General features: G+C 42.8%; 2 protein-coding genes across 2 annotated transcripts; one reads left to right on the top strand and one right to left on the bottom strand.

Annotated features, from left to right (window-relative positions):
* Positions 1-120: 120 nt before the first annotated feature.
* slc37a2 (solute carrier family 37 member 2) lies at positions 121-8,707 on the top strand. Its single transcript, XM_040183257.2, has 18 exons — positions 121-713; positions 1,784-1,865; positions 2,220-2,310; positions 2,952-3,030; positions 3,143-3,278; positions 4,207-4,283; positions 4,810-4,976; positions 5,371-5,408; positions 5,614-5,769; positions 6,040-6,130; positions 6,232-6,294; positions 6,542-6,627; positions 6,927-6,975; positions 7,316-7,389; positions 7,488-7,566; positions 7,802-7,899; positions 8,021-8,085; positions 8,430-8,707. The coding sequence occupies exons 1-18, from the start codon at positions 655-657 to the stop codon at positions 8,443-8,445; spliced, it is 1,506 nt and encodes a 501-aa protein (XP_040039191.1). The 5' UTR covers positions 121-654; the 3' UTR covers positions 8,446-8,707.
* Positions 8,708-13,888: 5,181 nt separating this feature from the next.
* On the bottom strand, positions 13,889-20,335 carry LOC120821939 (sodium- and chloride-dependent GABA transporter 2). Its single transcript, XM_040181082.2, has 14 exons — positions 19,898-20,335; positions 19,663-19,797; positions 19,219-19,359; positions 18,919-19,006; positions 18,281-18,413; positions 17,965-18,099; positions 17,760-17,863; positions 17,391-17,515; positions 16,801-16,913; positions 16,566-16,703; positions 16,163-16,265; positions 15,978-16,078; positions 15,639-15,809; positions 13,889-14,847 (listed from the first exon to the last, which is right to left on the bottom strand). The coding sequence occupies exons 1-14, from the start codon at positions 20,079-20,081 to the stop codon at positions 14,695-14,697; spliced, it is 1,824 nt and encodes a 607-aa protein (XP_040037016.2). The 5' UTR covers positions 20,082-20,335; the 3' UTR covers positions 13,889-14,694.
* Positions 20,336-21,828: the final 1,493 nt, after the last annotated feature.

Below are 21,828 nucleotides of genomic sequence, written 5' to 3'. Positions count from 1 at the left end.
GATAAATTATGTTGTGTGTCTGAAAGGTGTTAGTTTTTGTTGTGACTATTAAATTGTCACTATCGTTGTTCACCACTAGGGGGAGTACTACCTGCTCACTCCTCACGCGCCGCTGTTTCCGGTGACGTAACCGGAGTGATGGGTGGGGGGGAGGGGGGGTCACATGGGCTCCGGAAGTCTCCCGACTGGAATATCCTATGGAATAACACATGTACAGGCAAATAATAACATTATTTTTATCCCGTCCGACGGCTTTTTTTTTTTTTCCCCTTCCCTGAAGTCGCGCGTGGAGGCGGGCTGGTCCGCGGACCCGCTCCCGGCCTGAATATAAACTCCCCGCCGGCGCAGAATGGAGATGTGCTGCATGTTTACCACGTCGCACCGAGAGGCTGCTTCTCTGCTTCACGGTTGTAACGTTAGTTAGTGGCTGGAATCCGCGGACAGCATCAGCTTTCTGACCGGGTAATAAACGCCACAAACGCCCGGCGAGTTGCCTCTGAGCGTCCCACCACCGGAGCTTTTTTAAACATTTTTTAAAATCTATTATTTATTTTGGAATGGTTTGAAACCTGAAGCCTTCTCCCCCCCCCGAGGACATGTCTGGGCTTTGATTGTTTTTGTATTTCCGACTGTGACGCAAGTTTCTACCGAACCATGAAGACTCCGCTGGCTCCCGGGATCCGGCTGCTCACGTCCTTTTCTCGGGATAGTTGGTGAGTTGTCCCCTCATATTGTCCCCTGTGGTGCTACTGTTGGTCCGTGCCGTGTTTATCTCTCCCGGGCTGTAAATGATCTGCTCAGCCGCGTCGATAAACACATTCTGTGCATTTGTAATGTTACTATATAATATACCTGCAATGTTTTAACCCACTGACGCGTTACTAACGCGTTATTACGGGCTGTTTTCGCGTGTCTCGTGCTCGTTAGGGTTGTGAGGTATAAATCAAGAGTAATGTTAAACTATGTGAAAGAAAAAAATGGGAACTTCAGATTTGCTTCCATTATCGATGTATATTTGACCTTTAACAAATCGATTTGTTGCATCAAATCAAGAAATGTAAGGAATTTCGAAAAAATACCCGTGACCTTACATAATAATAACCTCAGTGTCTTGTACCAGCATTTAACAGCATTTTGCTGTAATCAAGCAATCAAGACCCCCCCCCCCCCCCCCCCCCCCTCAAAAAAAACTACAACTACATCCCAACCAGAAAAAACCCAACTTAAACTTGATATATTAACTTTGGGCTTCGTTTTCCTTAAGCCCAAAGTGATACCTTCAAATTGCCCCCCAGTAAAAATAATCAATTTGAGTTTTTTCTTGGAAGTTGACTGCAAAGATGAATCAATTACCACGATAGTTTACCAGTACTTCCACTAAATGCTTTTGCACTTGTTATTCTTTCAGTGTTACTCGCAGAGCCTGTTTGTGTTGATTAAACGTGACGATGCCTCGCCATCTTACGAACAAATACAACAGCCTTGCAGTAAATCCTGTCTTTGAGAAGTAAATACTATTAGCAGTAGCAAAACAACAATAAAAGAATACTTGAACACCAGGTCGGGCCCGTCCTAAAGGTTCACAAAATATTGCTGCCACGAGACGACTCATCTGGTAGGAAAAGAGGAGTAAAACCTGATGTTTCTAATATTTCATCATAGTTTTATTAGCACTACACAAATGTCCCAACACAGCTTATAGTGCTGATATCAGGTTTGTAAGTCATAAGTATTTTGTTATTTGTTGTTCTTGTTTTTATTCCGTCATCCTTTGTCTTTGCAGGTACCGCGGTTTCATTCTTACCCTCACCTTCCTCTTCTACACGGCCTACCACCTTTCACGGAAACCTATCAGCATCGTGAAGGTGAGCGGGGACAATTCAATTCCTTCTGTCCACGGGGCTTCTGCAGGAACGCGTGGGGTTCGTGGGTCAATAGAAGCGTGTTATTGGAGTTTGGAAGATGACTTAAAGAGTAAAATGATTAGGAATGTAATGAATAAACAGTTGAGAGCACCGGAATGTTTCATTCGCAGACTTTATTTTCACCGCAGAAGGTTTTTACCTGAACTCTCATCAGGTTTAACTGACTTTTTTTCTTTTCTTTTAGGTCTCTGACTGACAAACAATGCATACATTTTTAAAGGGAAGATTGTTTTCACCTCGTTCACCTCTCTTCGGTTTATGTTCATGCTTCTGATCTTTCTGTCTCATAATCAGAGTGAGCTGCACAGAAACTGTTCCCTGGTCATTCGACCTGCAGACCTTAACTTCACCAACAATGCTACATGGTGTGACTGGGCGCCCTTTGGTAAGTCCTTTATTTTGTTATCAACTCTGACACTACCACTCACGAGTAGATAATGCAGACCAGCAGTGGAAATTTGCAGAACCTCTTTGTAGTGTGTGGGATTGAAGAAGTAAAGAATACTCAAAACAGTGAGTAGGCAATACTAAAAAACGCTTATGTTCTTCCACAATGCGATACATAAAGGCAGATGTTTGTATTTCGATTTTATACACTGCAGAAATAATATTCTAAAGCACTTCATATATATATTATATATATATATATATTCACATAAATATACATGTATTTCTTTGGGAATTGAGACACAACTTTCTCCGGTCGTCCAGCAGGGAAAAGACTTTATCAACATAAACCTTGACCTGCTGTGTGGTTTATTCAAGGAATTGTTACGGGGATCATCTGTGTTCATGTTATCACCTCAGCTAGAACTAGAGGGCTTCCTTAATTAAGCACAAGACTCAAGCTATTGATCACAGACTCTCCCTCCGCACGTGTGACATTTGACCCACTTGTTCACTGCACAGGTACTTTCCTTAAAAGCAGCCGTAAAGGACGCTCTACCCCCCCCCCCCCCACCCTCCCCCTCCCCCACAACTGAAACTTCCATGATCCTAACCGTTTCATTTGTGTCGTCCCTCCAGACCAGAACAACTACCAGACCCTGTTTGGCGTTTTGGATAACTCCTTCCTGGTTGCCTATGCCATCGGCATGTTTTTCAGGTTAGTATGTGCCATTGCCGGCAGACATCTTTGTGTGTGTGTGTGTGGGTGTGTGTGTGTGTGTGTGTGTGTTTGTGCTTTGTCGAGTCCCGATCATCTCTCGTGTTAACAGCGGGATATTTGGAGAGCGTGTGCCTCTGCGCTACTACCTGAGCTTTGGGATGCTGATGAGCGGAGTGTTCACGTGTCTGTTTGGCCTCGGCTTCTACTTGAACATCCACTCGTTGTGGTACTACTCCGTCATCCAGGTAAAGACCGCAAAGTTGTACACATCTTCAGTTGCCTGTCTGTTTATAAATCCAAATCAACCCATGAATGAACGTCATAATTCTGGCGACTGAATGACGATTCCACTTTGTACAACCTGTAGTTGAGTTAAAGAAATTATAACTCCGAACCACAGAAACGGCTACGGGATGAATTGTCACTTTCTTCATGGTTGAGTTGAAGATTAACCGCTGCGCGAACCTAACTCACATTAGCGGGGAAAGAGGGAAGCACAGAGATCAGATGAGTTGTCTTTTGCTGACTCAACAAATGGACACCCTACCGACACACACACACACACACACACCCTCCACAGGTTCCACTGCTGTGCCTCGACTCTGTAGGAAATGAACGTTGGTCTTAGTGTGGATTCACACTCACAAGAGTTTTGTTTCACTTCTTTCTTTCTTTTTCTCCACACTCCCCTTTTCCAGTAATAACTACCCATATCGCCGAGCAGGTTTTAGTCATGTGAGAGTCCACTTACCTCAGGGACGAGGGAGGAAACCAATTTTAGAACACCGGCTACTTTCCCTTCCTGTGTACAATAATAATGCTGCAGTTTCAAAGCTTATTTGTGATCCAAATGTTTCATCAGAAGTGTGTTTTGTTCTGACATTCGCATAGATCATTTTTAAGCGTTTAAACCATCCCATGACCGTTCCATGGAGTCAAATTCCACAAGTGAATTCAACAACGTATGCAATGTAAAGATCTCACTGCGGCTAATCTATCACATGACCCGCAGCTGCAGCGTGCCTTTTGGCTTATGTCTGCTGCGTGTGGGAATGTTTAGACTCAAGGCTCTTTCTCCTCCCTCTTTAAGTAGACTTTTCGGGTCTGGAACCGCCATCAAGAGGCTTTGATGCAGTAAGTTAACACATGCTGTCTGCTTGCTTCCCTCTGCAGGTCTTGAACGGGCTCATGCAGACCACCGGGTGGCCTGCAGTGGTGGCGTGCATCGGGAACTGGTTTGGAAAGGGGAAGTGAGTACTGCGCTGTGTGCAACACGCGTTCAGTCCTGCTGACTTTGCTGCAGTAGACGCCTCTTTTTGTGGCTGCCTGACTCCCACGTGCACATTTGTCACGTTTTGAGTCAACCCGTCCAACCTGCTTCATGAATCTAAACTGGCCCTCAAATAAACCTGACTGTTCCGAAGTTTGTAATCTCCAGCAGCATGTCTGAGGGATTACGATGTGCAGTTATCACATTGATTATTTTTTGTTTGATCCACACACAGACAGGAATGAAAAACTTCAAATAGTGTTTTTAGGTGGAGTGATGTGCCTGAGAGGTGGAGAGCGAGGCTAGCTGCTCCGCTCTGCTTCACTCATCGAACATCGAACATCACTATAGCGTCGTGCTCGGCACACACACACACGATTTATGTGTGTGTGTGTGTGTGCCGAGTAGTCAGAAAGAGAGCGAATAAGCGTCTCGCCTAGAATGTTGAACTGCTACTTAAATGCAATTTACGGCTAATTGATTAATTGTTGTGTTTTGATCATCAGACGTGGGTTCATCATGGGTGTGTGGAACTCTCACACCTCTGTGGGAAACATCTTGGGCTCCCTCATCGCAGGAGCTTTCGTGTCCTCGGCGTGGGGATTGTCCTTCATCGTCCCCGGGCTCATTATCGCCTCCACTGGGATCCTGTGCTTTTTCTTCCTGGTTGAAAGTAAGTTTTTGTTCTCATGGTGGGTGTTTATCCAAAGACTCTTATTTTGAAGGCGGTTGCCTTTGCTACGTAGGTTGAATCTGCATGTGCAGGATCGTGTTTGACTGGTTTGTAAAGTGAACATTTGTTGACATTTGTAATAGAAAAAATGTAGTTATAAAAAATACGTAAATTTCTCTGTTCCTTAAGTGGGAGAACTATACAGTTATTTGCAAGAATGTGCGAAGTATTGGCTGGGTAAATAAAAGAATATGTGTTTTTAAAGAATTTAAAAGATTGGTTACTCATTTCCTCCCTCAGTACAGACTGAAGTGTGAGAATGACTCATGGTGGTTTTAGCGTTCCCTTATCTTGTCAAATATAGTTTTTGTTTTTTAATTCCTCTCTTTTTCAGAACCCGAACACATCAACTGCACTCCTCCCCAGCATCACGTGAGTAAAAGAAACACCTCTACCTGCCCAGTTCCTTCTGACTACTTCTAATAGTACCCATATTTGCATTTTCTACATCTAAACAATCAATTAGCTGTGCGGCAGCATGAGAAGCTCTGCTTTCTCTGCTTACAGGTGGAGATTGACGTGTTTATGACAGAACTACTCTGCCGGTCCGTAACGAGACTCCGCTTTCTGTTTTCAGAGTGAGAAGGAGAGCGACGGCGACGAGACCGAGTCTGTCACCAATAACTCGTCCCATGTCGACCGAGTGGCCTACGGTTCCATCAGCGCCGAGCCCGCAGAGGCTGTTGAGCAGCACACGGAGGCCATCAGCTTCAGCGGGGCTCTGAGTATCCCTGTGAGTGGACACGCCTCTTTTTCACCATCCAAACGTCTTCCATGGACATAATCCTATTGCAGGACGAGTAGAGCCAAACTGATAGAAAGGATGTCTGCTCACTTGGATTCATACAGTGATTCGCTTTATTTTGAGCCTGGGGTCAAAGGTTTGTCTCGTCGTATCGTTACACCCCCCCCACTAAAGAAGGCCGGTTGATTGTGAATCATATCACTGATAATTAAGGACTTGCAGGAAAGTTTTTGACGGTGTTTTATTGTCTCTCTCAAGGGAGTGGTTGAGTTTTCTCTCTGCCTGCTGTTTGCCAAGCTGGTCAGCTACACCTTCCTGTACTGGCTTCCTCTCTACATCTCCAACGTTGGTCAGTATTTATATTTTTAAACGACAAGACAAGTATTCTACATTGTAGTTTCATCCACTTGAATTGAAATTGACTGAAGTTGTATTTTTTTTTATTTTCAGCACACTTTGATGCAAAGGCGGCAGGAGACATGTCGACGCTGTTTGATGTAGGAGGAATCGTGGGTAAGCTTTGATTTAGCATATGACGATCTGACTGGAAGGAAAAAGAAATACAAAATATCTAATGCAAACACGCCTCTGTAGTTCAGGCCGGAAAACAAAAAGCCTTAATTTGAAGTTAATATCTACTACTGCCGTTGCTGTTTAATTATACATCATTGGGAAATCCGACTGGTTGAGCTCATGCAACTGATAATCCCAGTGCCGTGAGGAAGACGTGAGCTGGCTTCAACGTGCTGTGTGTCAACAGGAGGCATCACGGCGGGCCTCGTGTCCGACTACACGGGCGGCAGAGCGACGACCTGCTGCGTCATGTTGCTCACTGCGGCCCCGATGGTGAGCGTCGTCTCATAAATCCAGCAATTCCAGACATTCTACAGATGAAGTGTTTGTAATCTCCTGCTGCCAAAGCCTGATTGTGTCACATTGTGTTAATCATAAACACTATTTTGTCTGTTGACAATGCATGTAGTGACTTAATTATACTAGTTTAATTTCTATTGTTATTATTGAAGGAAAGAAGTAGAGAAACAACTTTGATTGTCGTGTATGTGTGGATACAGCTGATGCTTTGAACCAAAAAAAAGGAGATTAAAGCAAAAGTGATATGTGTTCTTGTCTTGTTCATGTTGCAGCTTTTCCTCTATAACTACATTGGACAAAGGAGCCTGGCTACTACAGTCGGTAAGACTTGCTTCCCTTTCTTGTTGTTCCACATTTCGTTTTTTACTCCCTATAATGAGCCAAAGTTAAAAAAGAAAAAACCTCACTGGATTTTAGGAAAACAATCATGTGCTGCTGCATTCCACCCGTTCTAAGTGATTCCAATGTTACACTTTAGTAACGAAGAAGTTGGATCTTCGTCTCCTTTATTTTTTTAAATCGACAGTCCTTTCTGTTTGCTTTATTCACATTGACCACATCTATCTGATGAGTTAGCTGTGAGTCATCAGACGGCCTATGAAAGTTCATTCACTGTGTAGTTTCTATTTAACGCTCTTTATCTTTTTGTCACCTTGTGAAGGTATGCTGCTGTTGTGCGGAGGCCTGGTGAACGGACCGTATGCCCTCATCACTACTGCCGTATCTGCTGACCTGGTAAGACCTGAAGCATCATGGGAAACGTCCTGTGGTAAGACTGCTCGCAGTCGAATGAAAGATCTCAGTACATCTCCCACGTCTCTTTGTTGCAACAGGGAACCCATGAGAGTCTGAGAGGAAACTCCAGGGCGTTGTCAACGGTGACGGCCATTATTGACGGGACTGGTTCTGTTGGTATGGAGTTATTTTCCATGACTCTTTTTAAACACTACTTTATAACAATAAACAATACTTTATATCTGACAATTTGGACAAGAATGAACTGTTAAGATGTTTGGATCATCTTTGTTTATCCATCTGCATCTTCCTTCTATTTGTGTTTAACATTTGGCTGAAAATACTGCACGTTTAAGTTCTGTTTTCGATGTGACTTCTTAAAGCGATGTAACCGTCGGCGTGTTGTTTGCAGGAGCTGCGGTGGGTCCTCTGCTAGCCGGCCTGATCTCTCCCACTGGCTGGAACCACGTCTTCTACATGCTCATCACTTCTGACCTCTTAGCCTGCCTGGTGAGAAACCCCTTCAATCTTCATCTTTTACTCCCTCACACCACAACACGGCAAGGCTCGACATGCTCATTGCTGCCTCATTCCTGAGTGACACGCTGCTTGTTTGTTGGTCTGTCCGAAGTTTTTGTCCAGGCTCGTTTACAAAGAAGCTCTTGGTTGGTGTCGACGTGTCCCCCGAGCCAGAGGGTGAGTGTGCACACCAGTAGGGCCTCACAATTCATTGCATATTACATAGAGATGTACCGATACTGCAAATGGATATCAGTCCCGTACTAACTCAAGTAGCCGGATAAGCGATCGCTGAGGATGAACGATTTGGTACATGATTCCACTGTTTTATTCAAAAACAATTCAGTAAATGCCTGTGTTTATTTATAGGATTTCATTAGAATGTGTAGGTCAACCCTGATGTTGCCATACACATAAAACATGATCCTAGTCACTTCGACACATTTAGGCATACGGCTTATTGATTGACGTGATTGTATTGTAAATGGTTTATAGTCATTCTCAAATCTTTTTGATTCCAGGTTCAAAGAAATCTGAAACACCGAGAACCAAAATTGAGAAAAGAGGGAGAAAATGCCGAAACTGACCTCGGTGGACATTATATACTTCACTGAATGGAAACCATTGGAGCCGCCAGTGGAGGATTCGAGGCACTACAACTGACGATCAAGGCCGCCTTCTTCTTTTAAAAGAGAAATATTTCTTTATGGACACAACACTTTTTTTTAAATGACTGATTTACCGATTTTAACTTGTTTTAATATTCTTTTATCATTAAAAAGTGTGTGCATTTTCTTAATTTCTGTCTCCCTAGTTACTGCATAAAAACAATATATAACAATAACCTCTATGTTTTGAGGGGATGATTCGTCTAATGTCTGAATCACATTTTGCCTGACCAACAAAAAGAAAGTTGACGCCGCCTTCCTATATTTCCATCTCTCATTTACGCACATGGGTCAAATTATGAATATCAGCCTAAAACTGTGCTTAAAATGGGACGGGTGTCGGCAAATTACACAGATGACAATTGGACTCCCTGCTCCCCGTTCTCCGTGGCAACCTCTATAAAAAGGTAGTCAATGACAGTAATAAGAACGTACTAGAAGGACATCGTGACCACAGGCCTCCACAAGGACAAATGACCTCATTCACAATGTTATTAAAAGCGGAACACTTCTTTTCCCTTTGATTCAGATATGCTCCAAAATGTGGTATGACAGACTTGCGTGAATAAACACTTAAATATCGGCTTATATAAGCAGTGTACTTTATTATGTATAGTTTGTCTTGTACTGACAGACCCCAGCCATCAGAGGGCAGGAGGAAACCTCGTTATTGCAGCGCTCACTTCTTCCAGCCCTGAGCCCCCCCCCCCCCCCCCCCCCCCCCCCCCCCCCCCCGCAGGCCACCTCCCAGAAAGAGAGGGACCTCCAAAAAGTTAATGATGTGGGTGGAGAAAATCTTTTTTTTTTTTTTTTGCAAGACCTGTGCAGGGCTCTCCTGTATGTGGCAGATCTGCTCGGTTTAAAGGTGGAGTGAGTAATTCTGGGAATGATGTGAGGTTGCATAACTCTACTGAGAAACGTTATCGGCGTGAGCTGCTCCGTGTTCAACTGCAGCAACGAGAGCAACAAACCTCGAGGAGAATTTGTTGCACGCCAAGTGATGTCAAAACGTGTGCGGGCGCATCGTGGACGCACTTTGATGTCAACCCATCGTCTTGTGGAATGAGATTCAAGGAACATTTGGGGGGAGGTGTCAAAACAAAACGGTGCGAAAACGTGGCACGAGCCATAAAACAACATCTGACACAATGACGAATAGAAACTGCTAAAGTTGATTACTTCGCTTTTTTACGTTGTTTTTTTCAGCAGCTGATTGCGACCCAAAAACATGGTCTCAGCCAACCACAGAGTATTAAAAAAAGAACCAATTCGGGAGGTGACCTTGGAGGTGGACCATCGTCTCATGCGCCTTGAGATTATAAACATTGGCACAAACATTTGAATTATCGCGTGAGCCACAAGACAATGAGCCTCTGTGTGAGAGAGAGAGAGAGAGAGAGAGAGAGAGAGAGAGAGAGAGAGAGAGAGAGAGAGAGAGAGAGAGAGAGAGAGAGATCAGCCTTTCTGACTGAGGTGAAGGTGAATTATTTGAATCTGTCAGGGCAGCCTGTTCTCTCCTCTCTTCAGCCCAAATTCCAATTCCAAGTCAATAATGTGTTCACCTCTTATTTACAATGTCTTCCTTTTACAATCTCCACAAATTCCCTCCCAGTTTTGATCACCGTCCCAAAAATGCTTGTGGTGTAAGATTTAGCTTTATTTGTCTTCTTGAACGTCTAATCAGCCATTGAAGAGCCTTTGCAGGAGAGTTGTGTAGCTACATGTGCACGTAAAGCCTAATGAGTCTGTGTAATCTGGCTCTCTGCTAAACTCACATTGTCAATTGTCCCGCAAATGGATCTGAATCTTTGATCTGAATCTTTCACACCACCATTGCTAAAAGTTGTTTAAATGCCACCAATTGCTAAAATGTTTTAAGTCATTTATTTTCGAATCAGTTTTGATATCAACTCCACCCTCGTTTCACTCCCACATTTCTTCACCACTCATTTTGGAACATTGTGTCCTAACGACGAGATGAACCCCCCCCCGAGGGGAACGTGAGCTCGGTGAGTTTACAAAGTCATCAGAGCTCCGTGAGCTGGAAAGCAAACCCGGAAACTCGGAAACACGGGAGCGCCGATGTGCAACTCGGGGTCACGGCCGGGTTGGTGTGTTGTTTTTGTCTGTCCTGGATCTTTTGTCATTGAATTCATGCAGACAGTGTATCACAGTACAACACTAGGGTATCTTTTTCGGTGAAGGAATGGACTCAAACTTTCACTAAATGCTTACAGTAAATACTAGATCTGATTACCATTGTTAGATGTGGTTGAACCAACTAAGGCCTGTTCAAAGTGCTGTTAGATCTGACTCTCCTCCGCGTACCTGGAGATGCTGTTAATGAATGAAAGACTAGAGTTTGTGTGTCACCAGAAGTTGATATTTGCAGAAAATATTTGCTTCTTCACGTATTGCAACTGTCATATAAGTCTTTTTTTCTGAATGAAATCGACGGTGGTAACCTAGCGGGATTACAAAAGATCACAATCGATGTTTTATAGCTGTCCCGAGCAGTAAACAGCAGTTTTAGCAGTTAAAGCTCAGTCACGATTCATACCCTCGAGTGATACAGTAAAACATAATTGGGGACCTTGTGTCTGTTTCCCCATCGTGCACAGCCTTGAATGGAATTTTTGTAGGTGAGAATGTCTTTTGTCTGACTAATTTCTTTTTCTCTAAAGTGTTCATTCACGGCATGTGGCTGCCAACTCTCACACGTCGACTGTGAGAAACAAACAAGAAACACATTCACACGCACCCCTTGGGGTGTTTTTCAAAGAGAATTGATGCCCTTTCATCCTCGTCAGTCAGTGTTATAATTGCGGCATCTTCTATATTTTGACGCTTTTGCAGAGGTTTTTGGGAATATCATTCACCTTTTGTCAGGTTCCCTTTACTCTGTGCATTGGCCCCTTTAGCCGCCGGCTTGTCTCTGACATGTCGAGATATGTCAAGTCAATCTAAATAGTTCTGATTAGAGAGTTTTGATTAGAATTGATTACAAAACAAATGTTGACATGAGTTATAGTTTTTAATACTCGCTGCTCAAGAACACGGACATGACACGATTATAGTAATTGCATGGTTCACTGCTTTGGCTTTGTCTGTAAAGCCCTGTGCACGCATGTAGATGGCGTCTAGTTATAACATGTCAGAGACATGTGACCGGGCGCCTTCAAAAAGCTTCAGAGCCGCGGTGAGATTAACGGAGCTTAAGTACTTGTTTCCAGTTGAAGTGCTTCAAACCAACACACCGCCCTCCTGTTTTTTGCCTCACAAGTAAATACACAAGTTGAAGAATCCTTCGTTTTGCCCATTAACGTTACTGAGTTAAGGTCACGTTTTACTTTGCCCTTGCTGACACTTTACAGATGTAATCATAGGAACAGTGTTTATAAATTAAAGTGCAATCAAAGTTCTCAATTTCTAAAGATATGTTAGAAACGCACACCGAGCTTCTCTTCATTCATTCTTCTACCACATCCTGACATGGAAGATGATGGTACCATACGTGTTCCGGAGACTCTTCCAAGAGACCTCACCAAATGATGTCAGAGGGTCATTCAATAGATTCTATGGCCATTCATGAATGAGAAACGGCATCTTCAGCGCGACATCATTCCTCCAGACCTAAAAGACAATCAATTAGCATTTGTTGTTCTAAACGCCTGACACAATAAGCTATGAACACATGAGCAGTAGAAACCGACGGCCTTTGGAGACGTTTTATATCAACTTCACAATCGTTTCAGTCATACATTCTTTCACACCTACATTTTGCTTCTTTGACCTGATGTGATTCATGCTGACGCGGCAGCAGTGCGTCGTTAGACGCGTTGGTGGAGCTGGAATGTGCTCTGGGGATCATGAGGACGTGATGGATTGACTTTGGGTCCTGAACTGGTCACTGGTCCGACACGAAACAGAAGAGCAAGGTGTGCTGGAGCAAAAGAGGGGCAATTACTTGCAGCAACTCTGTTCAATTTTTTCGTGTTCTCACACGCCCTCCACAGAAGGTGTTGAATTCACACCTTGGCCTGTCCCCTGCGGCCATCCTGAATTAGTTTGGATTTTGTTCACCCTGTTTCTCACTGCTTCTCATCCTTCTCCAAGAAAACGATTTGGTTGAAGATTACTTGGGTATTAACAATGGTCATGCCTATCTACATTAGATTTGAATCAATGCTTGAAATCAATCTCTTGAGCTGGAAACAGCAGTTTTGTGATCTTATAACAGCTCTCAGTCACGATTCAAACGCTCAAGTCATAAAGTAGAAGATGCTCCCATGTCGCAGAGGCTTTTTACTGCTAATAATTTCTGTGTTTTTGTCTTACTCACACACTTTCATGACTAATTTCTTTTTTTAAACAGTGTGTTCGCCGTTGCTTACTTTCGGTGGCTCTGAAATACACCCAATAGACGCTATTCTCACGCTGTATTACTTCTTATTTTGTGTTTTGTCTTGCACTAGTAACATTTTAGGGTACTTTTAAACCAGAAATAAAACTCTCATAACAATTCCATATCAGCTGCCGTGTTTCTATTAGCAGACAGAAACAGAATCCTTTGTTTCAATAATATCCACCGAAAACATCGGCTCATGGGACGGCTCCTGAAATGTGTGTCTCCACTTCTCTCAGCTCATCCACAACTTTACCAACGGTACTCGCGAAGCCCCATGCAGCTTTTTTCCCTCAATTTGTTTATCGAGCACACCGTGGAACCCGGTGAGACGAGAGCGTGAAGCCTGCATTACTATGCATTACCTGGACACCAACGTATACGTAGCTATGAGCTGGTTCCATAAGAGAGGAGCTACTAAGGTAAAAATCACCATCATCTCTCCAATCATCATTTGGCCTTTTGGGTTTTTTGATAAAACTGCCCCCTTTTATGGCAGTTCCTTTATGGCCCACTAGATGATGCTGTGAGGCCCACGGGTGGGACACGGCTGGGGTCGTCGTCGATAGATTTAAACTGTCAATCTTAATGACGATATTTGGAAGAGCTGCCCTACTCTGTAGGCAATCTGGGCTCTTAAGCTTTTCAAAAAAGATATTTTGTTGGTGCGATTTTTGACTGTTTAATAAACAATTTCGATGAATTCCTTTTTTCAATATTCCATTTAATTGCTTGCTTGACAAGTCTCACTGTAATATTGTTCACTCACTGTAAGATTGTATTCTGGGGCCCGTGTTGAATAGAAATGTCACAGTTGATACTCAATGACAGCTTTTCCAAGACGCCAAGGTTCTACCTTTTATATGACGTAAAAAACCCGAATGACATTAACTTTCACAATCAGCCATCCTTTTTGTATTTGTTTATCCATTGTTTGCATAACGAGGGCAAAACAAACATTATACAATACCACTTAAAAAGGTAATGACAATAGTAGCAGGTTAACCCACAGTCCATCAGGTGTACAAACCTACAATTAAAGTATTGTGTATCAAGGTAAAATAACCTTAATGTGTAGTTGCAAGGCACTTATCACAGTTTAAAGAGTTTATATGAAGACGTTTGTGTGTGTGTATAACACGTTATAGGGCGGATATTTTCCACTCAATATTTAGATACAAATATACTGCAGCATCTCCATATCCACTAAAGATAAGACAAACATATACAGTGGATGTACAATAAGACTACTCAAATTAACAAAAAAGGAAGGAAATCATACAAAACACATTAAAATGCAACACGGCAGATGATGATCAACAAACTGACCTTTGTGATCCAGGCATGTGCATTGGCACAAGTCCTGTTCTTTGAAAACAAAATCCATCTCTACTAAATTGGATTGGAAATACTCCTGCCCAATTATATTGAAAAAGATGGTCTGAAAACATTACAGGTAGACCCACACTTAGTTGTGAGGTTAAGGCAGGTGCCTGTATCCATCAGGCTGCTCTGAGAAACATTTTGGATTAAAGTTCAAAACAGTAATGAAAATGAATCAACTGCACCTGTATTCTTAAACTAAAAAACTAAAACTATTGGTCCAAGTAGTTTAGTCTAAGTTGGTTTAGAACATCCCGTCGGGGTCTTTGCTGGCCAGAGTACAGAAAGCAGGGCAGAAGACATGTTTTGGAATGACTTCATAATGTTGCATTACTCATGATGGAAATCTAACAACTGTGCTCCCTGAGTGAGTTCCACATTATAGGATAAAGGTTTAAGCTCTGTAATGGCAGCGGGGCCCTTTGTGGAGAAACCTTTTTGATCCAAGGCGAGGTCCACCGGCTGGCACAGCAGCAAGAAACGCTGAAAAAGAAAACGGTAAAATTCAGTTAAAACGCATTGCTCATTACTTTATGTGCACCACAAGTGCTTCTTTGCAATGTAATATTTTCTCATCAATTATTAGTCATAAATCAGTATTTATAAGTTACTGAAATCCCCCCAAAATACTAGATTGCACTATAAAAAAAATGTGATACACTAAAAAGTTTTGATATTCTTATGCAAACTCTTATGAAAAGCTTAAGGGGAGATTTGAAAGCGTTGGTGGGTTTACTCAAAAGAGACAGTGTAGAAGAACTCTGATACTGACTCAGAGATTAAAGTTCTCATTGTGTGCTAAACAGCCCATACCAGACTAACGTGTACGACATTGGCTTTTTATTATTGTAAACATAAATCACTTCAATGTTGCTGAATATAGTGGAGTGAAAAGTATTTTCCCCTGAAGTGAAGCAGCATGTGATGTAAATACCGCAAATACAGATCAAATATACGCAGTTACTAATGCCGGATTATTCCTTTAAGCAGGGAATCACATTCTACAACCACAAGTAAAAGTTTGAGGGTTTTTACTACAAAGGAAATAAATCCTGCCGGTGATTCCAGGAGAGAAATCCAAGAGGGAAATAGTGGAGAGACACCGAGCTGCACAGCCCATATTTGAGTGTGCCCATCACATACAGAAAATCTAAAGTTAAACAACAAATAGACCTTAATCTATACAAGAGGTTAAGAGTTTTACCAAACATGTGTCAAAATTGGGCCAAACAGAATTTATTCAATGCAGAGGGAAGCAAGAGGCGTATATTCACCTGTCGAAGAGTCCCTTTTCCCTGGATTATTTTGTAAACCATAAACAGAGGGATGAGGGAGAGCGAGATGGTGGCTATGAACCAACCCAAGATGTTGGCCCAGAGTGGATAAACATAGGCGCTACTGAACTTCAGCGGGGTGTATTTGACGATGGAGAAGATGAAGGTGCCCTGGTATTAGAGGAGACAAAGGTTGATAAGTGTTAAATGTGACAGTCTGTGCCAGTAACTGTAACACAAGACACTAACTTAAATGAACTCTAACCTTTAACCTGAGATCTAATACAACAGTCAGTAGACTGATCGAAACATCTGCGATCGAAAGGACTGAACGCTTACAAAACAGAAGCAGGGAGTGATGTAGCGCCAGCAGTACTTCATAAAAGGGTACGGACGGTACCCGATCATGTCTGTTATGTTGCCATAGAAACGATCAGCACCTTTAGGAAGGGAAAAGACATTAGCCCTGTTAAAATATGTCGTAAGCCACTTTAGTCTCGACACTGCGTGTTCTTCTGACTCACCGTACACCCAGGCAATGCTGACTGACTGGAAAAGGGAGAGGATGAGCAGGGTGGTGCCGCTGCAGACGTGATGGTCCAACAGGTGGAGCAGGTACATTCCTCCCTAAACACGAGGGCATAGGTAACCGCTACATCAGGAGTAATATAATATTGTTCGATTAGTGGAAAGACGGCATGATTTGTTTAGCCTTACTTATTAGTTTAGCACACTTTTCCTCTAACAGTAACATATTTTATGTATTCAATTGTGAGCTTTAGCGCTGTGAATATTTTATCAACAAACCATTTTGGTTTTTATCCTCTTTATGTGTTGTTTGTGCATTTTTGAAAAAGTATGTTAGAAGTTTCTAAAGCACATTAAGTATCATAAATAATATGTTGGTAAAGGGTTTTGCTAACAAACCTCGGTGACCAGGGAGAGTCCCAGCAAACAGCAGACACTGCAGATAGCCAGCAGAACCAGCTCGCGTCTATGGCCTTGGCGCAAGTAAGTGGGGAACAAATCTGTAATTGACGTCATCATACACTCCAGGCCAACAAACTGCCCGGAACCGGTGAGAGGGAAGAGAAACGGGATGTTGTTCGTTCATTCACTACTTTGTTCATTTATGAATTCATTCAGAGAGGTTCGGCCTTACCTGACTGTCCAATCCCAGCAGAATGATCATGAGGAAGAAACACACGGACCAAACCTGAGGCATGGGCATCATGGCTACAGCGCGTGGGTAGACAATGAATGCCAAACCCGGGCCTACACACATACACAGAAAGCACGTGTTAACCGTTTCATATGGGAATCATTGACAGTTTACTCTTTGTCTGCAGTGTTGCTCAGTTACAAATGTCTACGTGCGATGTCACAAATGTGAGTTTGATGCAATTGTGGTTCTGAGTTGTTGCCAAAATAACAAAAAGTAGGATTCGTGATTCATACAATAAAGATCATGATTAACGTTGTGACTGACTCGTTCCTCTTTCTGCTGTTGTGTTTAGCTCTGCTTGCTGGTAGGAGTTAATCATCCTCAGTGGTGGTAACATTCAGTAAGCTTCTTAGGTTGGAACAATAAGGGGATAAGGATCAAGAAACAAGGCAACATCTGGCAGAACTTCCACATTTCAGCAGGTAGTGTCTTTGCAGGGAGCTGCGTCTGGCAATTTACAAAACGAGCTCCCCTAAAAAGCTGTAAAGGAAGTGTCTCACTATTTAGTTGCCTTAGACGGTACTTGCCTGATTGGGCTACTTCAGAGATATCCACCCCTTGTTCCTTGGTCATGAAACCCAGAACAGAGAAAATGGCGAAGCCCGACACAATGCTGGTGGCACTGTTCAGTAGACACAAGTAGAAACAGTCCCTGCAAGAAAAGAGAAAACAGTTTTAGTGTAAATGTGTAACCAGTAAATGCTCATTTTACGACCACAAACTTGATCATCAGATTTAGTTACTACACATTCCGCGTAATTCTCCGATGTGTTTTAAGCGTAGATATACCATCACAAGGTTTTAATTGCCGCATTTTGCCAAGAACAGCCAACGCTGACATTTATTCAGAGACGTATTTCAAGCCGGGGAGTTTTGCCACATTAGCTCGCCATTACCTGTAACAGTCGTTGTTGTAGGTGTTGTAACTCCCAAGAGAGGTTAGGAACCCAAGGCCGATGGCGTAGGAGAAGAAGATCTGAGTGCCAGCATCCATCCACACCTGAACGGGTCAAACAAATAACTGTGTTTATGTGCGTGATGACTCTCCGTAGGGAAAACCCTCTATTGGTTCTCCGCCGAAGGACCGACGTGTGTTTTTACCTGGGGATCTGAAAGGCGGGAGATATCAGGGTACAGGTAGTAAATGATGCCATCTATTGCGCCCGGTAGTGTTACGCCACGTATCAGCAAAACAAAGAGCATAACAAAGGGGAACGTGGCTGTAAAGAAAGCCGCCTGAAATGAAAAATGAAACAGACAGGTAAAGCCTATTTGAACCGTCCTACAGTGTAACACACACACACACACACATATACATATATATATATATATATATATATATAAGCTACACCATTGTTTAGGGGAGACTTGAACACAAAAACTGTGAAACATGTGAACGTTGCTCAGTCTAGCTCACCTTTCCTGTTGACTTGATGCCCTTCCAAATGCAAAAGTAGCAGATGACCCAAGACAGGACGAGGCACAAGACCAGCTCCCATCTCAAGCTACCGACATCCTCAATGCCGCTAGAGATTTTCAAAACCCGGCGCCTGGAGAGAGAAGGTGCAAGGGTGGGGGGTTGAGAGGGAGAGCGAAACGAATGCAAATACAGGTGTTGGGGAAAGATGAGGGAAACAGCAGCATGGGATGGTAGAGGAGTGACAGAAATCAACAGGAGAGAAACTCAGAGGTGGCCTGGGGGGAGGTAAGAAGAAAAAAACACAGCCAAATGGCTGTCTTGGATGTGTTTCGGTAGATAATTTACAAAGGTACCCAATAGGAAGCCTTAGAAAACATGATGCCTCATGATGCCTAAACTTGCAAAACCCCACAACACGTTAGGGCCCTTCATAGATGACCGTCTAGTGGCAAAGCAGTGTTAGGCGGTGCTGCATGTTACAAAACTTCCTGCACGCTGGTGCACATCTCCACCCCCCGTCCCTCCAGACCATTGGCAGACTGTGACTGTTGAGAAAAGAGAAAGAGGGCAAAGAAGAAAGAAAGGGGATGGATTGAAAGGACAATTAGCTTTTGATTCAACTTGTTTGTGCTTACTCCCAGAACTCCACAACAGGAAGAGTGGTATTCCGTCTGGATGTCATGCTGAGGCTCTGATTTGGATGGTTGATGTCCAGACATGAGTCTAGTACCAGAAAACAAAACGCTGGGAATCAAAAAAATGCTTACTTTCAAAGTTAAAGGTGAACTTAAAACGTGCATTTGAGCAAGGAAGACCGAGATCTTCTATCCTTTTGCGTTTAACAGCAACAGCTACTAGCGTTGCATAACACTGTGAGTGAGTGGAGTGGAATAAAAAAAATCGTTTTCAACAATTCTTCAAACAAGGGGACATACCCGTGTTCCACTCGTGTCCACATGACGCCCAAGGTAACTCCGCGCTGAAGGACAAGAACAGGTAAAAGAAGGCCCACGCAATGATGATGATATAGGAGGTGGCACTGAATGCTATGATTAAGTGACTGGCATAGCCCATGCCTGAAAAACAAAATAAATACAAGTGAGGTTAGCAAAATGATAATATCCTGTTATTGTCCACTAAACACAGCTTTTTGGGGTAGAAAGTTACAGGTGCAAAACATAAATGACTTTGAAAATTAAACAATTGAACATGATTTTTATTTAAATCCAAGCACAAATGACCGTTTTGTCAGACAATCGGTGAAGAAAGGATATCGTAAAAAAAAAAAAAAAGGAGACCGTGCGTAATTACGCACGGCTTTCACACCACGATCTCCTTCAAAGTTTGCAAACAGGGGGAAACAATATTATTTTAGTTACCTTGGAAAAGCGGACAAATTCTTCTCCAGCACGTTACACTCCCCTGGCTGGTGTATTGTCCCAAGGAAGTCTCGAGGAAGAATAAGGGTATTCCGCACGTAATCATGAACAACGTGTATGGTATGAAGAACACGCCTGCGAAAAACACGTTTTACTTCTTAATGCCACAATAGATCTATATGTATACGCAAATGTATGTATGTAATATAAGCAACAGCTGCTTAAGAATACTCGCCTCCGCCGTTCCTGTAGCATAAGTAGGGGAACCGCCACACATTACCAGGTCCGATTATTGCGCCCATCACGGTCAGGATGAACTCGGCTTTACTGCCCCAATGACCCCGTCCTTCCGACTCTTTAGGCGTCGGTGGAGGTTTGTTTTCCGACGAAACTGTGCAGGTTCCATTATTTCCTTTCATGGTCGTCTGTTCTCCCTTTAAATTCCTTGAATCAGTCTGGAGTGGCAACCTTGTCCTTTACCCAAAGACTTAAAACTTTGACTGTGCGCGACCTCTCCGACTGTCACACAGGACTGTGTGTGAATGAACACGTGAGGATGTTGTTGGCTGACATGGAGATGCTTTCATAACAGAAGATGCACCGCTATTTAAACTAAATGCGTTCCGGATACGTGCATGGTTAATAGGGGAGGGCGCAAAAGAAACTTGGGGAGGTATCCGTTTTCAAACGTCATTAGTGTAATGTTTACCACCCGTGGTTCTTTAACCACTTCAAACTATTCAGTTGAGTTATTACAACAAAGTGACGAGAAGCACTCGCTTCAAGGACGACACAAGAAAAATGCCTCCTGCACACAACTATGAATTCTATGTAAAGTACAGTGGGTTCGGATTGTTGACTTCCCACCACTGGGGGGTAGAGATGTTTCAATCAGGCCGAACGCTCCAATCAGCAGGATTATCTGCCAAAGGTGTTGATGTTTTGGAGGCCAGCGGTTGTTCTCCCGTGGAAGAGCGTGGAATAATGTGTTAGGATCTTTTGATGGTGTCAGTGGTAAACAGTGTTGTATTCCTTTTATTTTGGAGCAGGAAAGGTGGACTTAAATTACTTAAATTACAATTAAAGATCATTGGAAACAACATTCTTTCACGCGTCAAAAGGAACTAACACCAACTAAGGTGACCTCACGTTTGATAGACAAAAGGGTCACTATAGTAGGCTAAATATTAATTTGTCAGATTGTGGTATCCTGAAGTAGAAACCAATACCGACAATGCTGGAAGTGGCCGTTAGGTGCCGCTCACTCAGTTCATCACATATATTTTGAGGTTAATTCTGAAAGTTATTCCTTAACCTTCACACCAACATAACATTAAACATATAAGACTATTGTACCTGAACAACCATCAAAGCAAAGACAACATTGCCACCTGAAAATAAATCAACATATTGCTGTTATTTTACGAAAGTTACAGATATGGATATTATGCCAAATGCAAACAACAAATTAGTCTATTTGTGTATTAATTAACGAAGTACTCTACCCCTCCAAAAGTGTGTGATATAAATGTAGGAAATAGTGACATTTTTAAGCTGCAGGTGCATTGGGTGCATTGGACGGGGTCTTCCAGGAAAGTACATTTGAATTTTAAAAGCATAAAATCAATTGTAGAATGTTATGGGAACAAATTGATTCGCACAGTGATTTAAATAGACAAATCGATGTAGGACCACTTATTTCTCATTATTTTTCCTGCGTTTAGGTTTTAGAGAGTTGTCTTTACAGATGCCATTTCCAATAAAGGGTTTTCAAAAAAGGACCACTGAAAGGGCAATAAGAGACAAAGGTCCCTCGGAGCAAAACTCCTAGAATAATAGAAGACATCACCAAGACATTATAAAAAAAAAAAAGAACAGTTTGCCTCAGTTGTTCTTCAAACTTAACAATAGAAGTAGGAATGATAGGTATGATCTGAAATAATGTCAAGGTCTTTAAATCTCAGTCAGCCCTTATTGAAGGAAACATATAGGCTTTATAAAATGTGAGGCCACGTGGGGCAACTACACCACTCTTAACACGTGCATGCGAACGCAATGGTTGCAAATAAAACAATCTGCAGCCACGTTTTCCCAGTTACAAGAGCCGAGCGACGTTACGGCAACTTGGAGCGAGCGTTTCCCGTCACGCTCCGCGCCGCGTTCCCA

The sequence above is a fragment of the Gasterosteus aculeatus genome, chromosome 7, assembly GCF_964276395.1.
Source record: "Gasterosteus aculeatus chromosome 7, fGasAcu3.hap1.1, whole genome shotgun sequence".
NCBI lineage: Eukaryota > Metazoa > Chordata > Actinopteri > Perciformes > Gasterosteidae > Gasterosteus > Gasterosteus aculeatus.
The sequence above is the reverse complement of the archived record's forward strand: the minus strand, read 5'-3'. Positions and strand labels throughout refer to the sequence as shown.

Coding starts and splice junctions, on each gene's coding strand:
- LOC120821939 (XM_040181082.2), bottom strand. CDS start 20,081: ATGAAAGGAAATAATGGAACCTGCACAGTTTCGTCGGAAAACAAACCT. Junction 18,414..18,918: donor CCTGTTGTGGAGTTCTGGGA/GTAAGCACAAAC, acceptor TTCTCTCTCCAG/GCGCCGGGTTTTGAAAATCT. Junction 14,848..15,638: donor GAAAAGGGACTCTTCGACAG/GTGAATATACGC, acceptor TTTCTTTTTCAG/CGTTTCTTGCTGCTGTGCCA.
- slc37a2 (XM_040183257.2), top strand. CDS start 655: ATGAAGACTCCGCTGGCTCCCGGGATCCGGCTGCTCACGTCCTTTTCT. Junction 2,311..2,951: donor GTGTGACTGGGCGCCCTTTG/GTAAGTCCTTTA, acceptor TCGTCCCTCCAG/ACCAGAACAACTACCAGACC. Junction 6,295..6,541: donor TGATGTAGGAGGAATCGTGG/GTAAGCTTTGAT, acceptor GTGTGTCAACAG/GAGGCATCACGGCGGGCCTC.